This window comes from Halyomorpha halys, unplaced genomic scaffold, assembly GCF_000696795.3.
Source record: "Halyomorpha halys isolate HHAL.00 unplaced genomic scaffold, Hhal_1.1 Scaffold1221.1, whole genome shotgun sequence".
Lineage (NCBI taxonomy): Eukaryota > Metazoa > Arthropoda > Insecta > Hemiptera > Pentatomidae > Halyomorpha > Halyomorpha halys.
In genome coordinates, this window is record NW_027107378.1 from 11,223 (window position 1) to 13,954 (window position 2,732).

The following is a 2,732-nucleotide window of genomic DNA, read 5'->3' on the forward strand; positions in this document are numbered from 1 at the left end:
CTGAAACTCAGGTCGAAACATCGGCATAAAATAAATAAATATGGTTTTGTTTATTTATGTTGTTCTTTGCTGACCGCACCCCCCGACAAACTTCTTCAAGCATTAATCTACGGTCAACTATCTACATCTCATTATGAGAAGACATTTTAAAAATGGTTTTCTCTAAAAATATCTGAGTAAAAAAAAAATTTCAATAAATAAGAAACTAATTAAAATTAATAATTACGATTTTGGGTAAAATCAAAATTACTAGACATAAATTCAATAAAATCAAGTTCTCTTAACTGATGATTTGTGAGGCTATCTAGTTCAATGGGAAGAAACTAACCTTTGTTTTATAATAAAATTAATCAATTGATAAACCCAGATTTAAAATACTTTTTCCATATTATAAAATTTATGTTTAGTTCATAAAGAACAATAAAACTAATTTTTGACAGAGTTGCGGTCAAGAAAAAACAAACTATAGTTATTTTCAACTAGTTATTCATTGTGGGTCAAAACCTCGGCAATGAATAATTATTAGGAACTATTTTTATTTTTTCTTGACCGCAACCCTCTCCTGCATATTCACTTATGGTCAATAATTTAAAAAGATAATATTAATTTTTGATGTGATATAGGATACATATATTGTAAGTTTCCAATTTAAATAGGAGAATAATATGTAATAAGACTTGCAGTTCATGGTTAGAGCAATTAATGTTTCATATAACAAAGGAAAATTAATTTAAAATCTAAAATTACGGAATAAAACAAAACTCTTTTTTTCAGCAGTTACATAACAATGAGCATATAAACACAAGACTTCCATACAGAATAGTAGTAACTTGTATAATTAAATATACTTACAAATCCAGTGGATAAAAAAATAAATACAGATATTTTCCAGAATAATCGAGCAATTTGATATCCTTGAACTCGTTATTAATGACAGCAATACCTTGAAAATCTGGAGCAGGGGCTTGAACTCTCGGACAGTCAGGGACTAAAAGAAAAACGTAACTAGAGTATGTTATAATCTAGTTAAATAAACCAAGTTAATAGTATAACAAGTTAAAATAAAGAATACTTGGTGGAATAGCGGAGAAGCATTTTGCTTGAATTCCCGTTAACAACTTAAGAGCTGGTGTTTTATGATTGAAGATATTCTTGCCCTACAAATAATAATAAATATTTATTAAAATATTAGGATTAAAAACATGAGTCAGCAGTTTTTCAGATATGTCTTTGAACATTAAGTTGAACTTACTTGTAAAATTCCAGATGAAAATAATCGTTGAGTAAGTTTAAATGCCATCTTATTTATTATTCAACAGTTCCCTTATAACTTTTTCCCAAGTGAATAACTGTCTTTAGAAACACAATTCTAGAGCTGACCGGCCCAAATAATAAAAAATAGTATCTGATCAGGTTTCAAGATTGTTATATAACCAGCAAGTAGGGATCAGGAGCAAAAACCGAAGAACCGGTTACTTGTTGGTCTACAGTTTATTTGTTTAAAGCTAGAAATAATCGATTGTTTGTATGTAAATGTCAATTTTATTTGTTAAATCGTTTTGGTTTAAAATAAATTAATAGTTTCGTTGATGACATCGAATTCGGCCTGAGTCAACAATTTTTGTTAGGGGGGAGGCGTATCGAGTTAGTTCAGAAACAACAAACTTCCTAAAAAAACAAAAGCGATTAGTTGGTTTAACTAATTAATTGGTTATTCTTTGACCAATTATTAAGTTAACTTTGAAATATGCGCGCCTCAGTAATCGATATTACTTTCGATTTGTTTTCAATGGAAAAATCAACAGTCACCTGAGCAAAGAGGTTATCACCGAATTAGTTTTGGAACTAATTTTTGATGTGAAGTGTACAAAACTATTATTATGATTTTGAAATATATGTTAATGTACAAGTGAAAGTAAAAAACATATGAAATAATTCATTCGAGGAGAAGATGGTTGGGGTGTGGCCAAATTATAACACTGCTCACTGAAGGCGAGGGGTGTTTCGCCGGATCTTAGAAATGTGATTTCAGCTCTCCTTACAACAAACAACATCAAAATAAATGTAGGTACCCACTCAACAAGCCAAATCAGAGTAAAGCGTGGAGTACCTCAAGGCGGCCCCTTGTCGTCTTCGCTATTCAACCTGGCTATAGACCATCTATACCGCGACCTGTGTGAGCAAAGCTTCGTAAATAAATATGGATATAAGCTCAATAGTGACCAAGGTTGTGTAGTCCTCACAGGGTTCGCGGATGACCAGGCGGTTTCAGCGTGCGACAAGGTTGCAGTGGAAAGAGTTATTGATAGCGTACAGAGGACGCTCAAAGAAATCGGTTTGGCATTGAATCCTCAAAAGAGTGTGGGCATCGTCATAAATAAAGGAGAGCTGGAATCGACGAAGCTCTCCCTCGAGAACGGAGATAGCATTTTAACAATGAAAGAAGGCGACACTATAAAATATTTAGGATGCACATTCTCGGGAGAGCTACAGTTCAACGAGGATTCGATGACAAAGGTGAATAAGAATGTGGATAAGCTCGTCACCTCGTGCTTGCTTAAGCCCGAGCAGAGAAGGTCAACATTTTCAACCAATATGTGTTCCCGGGTCTTACATATCCTCTCCAAACTGCTCCCCTCACAAAGTCTACGTACTGAAATCCTGGATGGCATCGACACAATGATTCGCAGAAGTGTTAAAGCCATTATAGGGCTCCCTGCGAACACCTCCAC

At 33.7% G+C, this 2,732-nt stretch overlaps 1 protein-coding gene across 1 annotated transcript in view; it reads right to left on the reverse strand.

Annotated features, from left to right (window-relative positions):
• Nucleotides 1–1,442, reverse strand: part of LOC106688865 (peroxiredoxin-1) — an 11,331-nt gene extending 9,889 nt beyond the window's left edge. The window contains exons 1-3 of the mRNA XM_014433542.3: nt 1,253–1,442; nt 1,073–1,157; nt 853–988 (exon numbers count right to left, since the gene is read on the reverse strand). Of these exons, the coding sequence (XP_014289028.1) occupies nt 853–988; nt 1,073–1,157; nt 1,253–1,300 (269 nt within the window). The 5' untranslated portion in view covers nt 1,301–1,442. The remainder of the gene's footprint in view (nt 1–852; nt 989–1,072; nt 1,158–1,252) is intronic.
• Between the last annotated feature and the right edge of the window lie 1,290 nt (nt 1,443–2,732).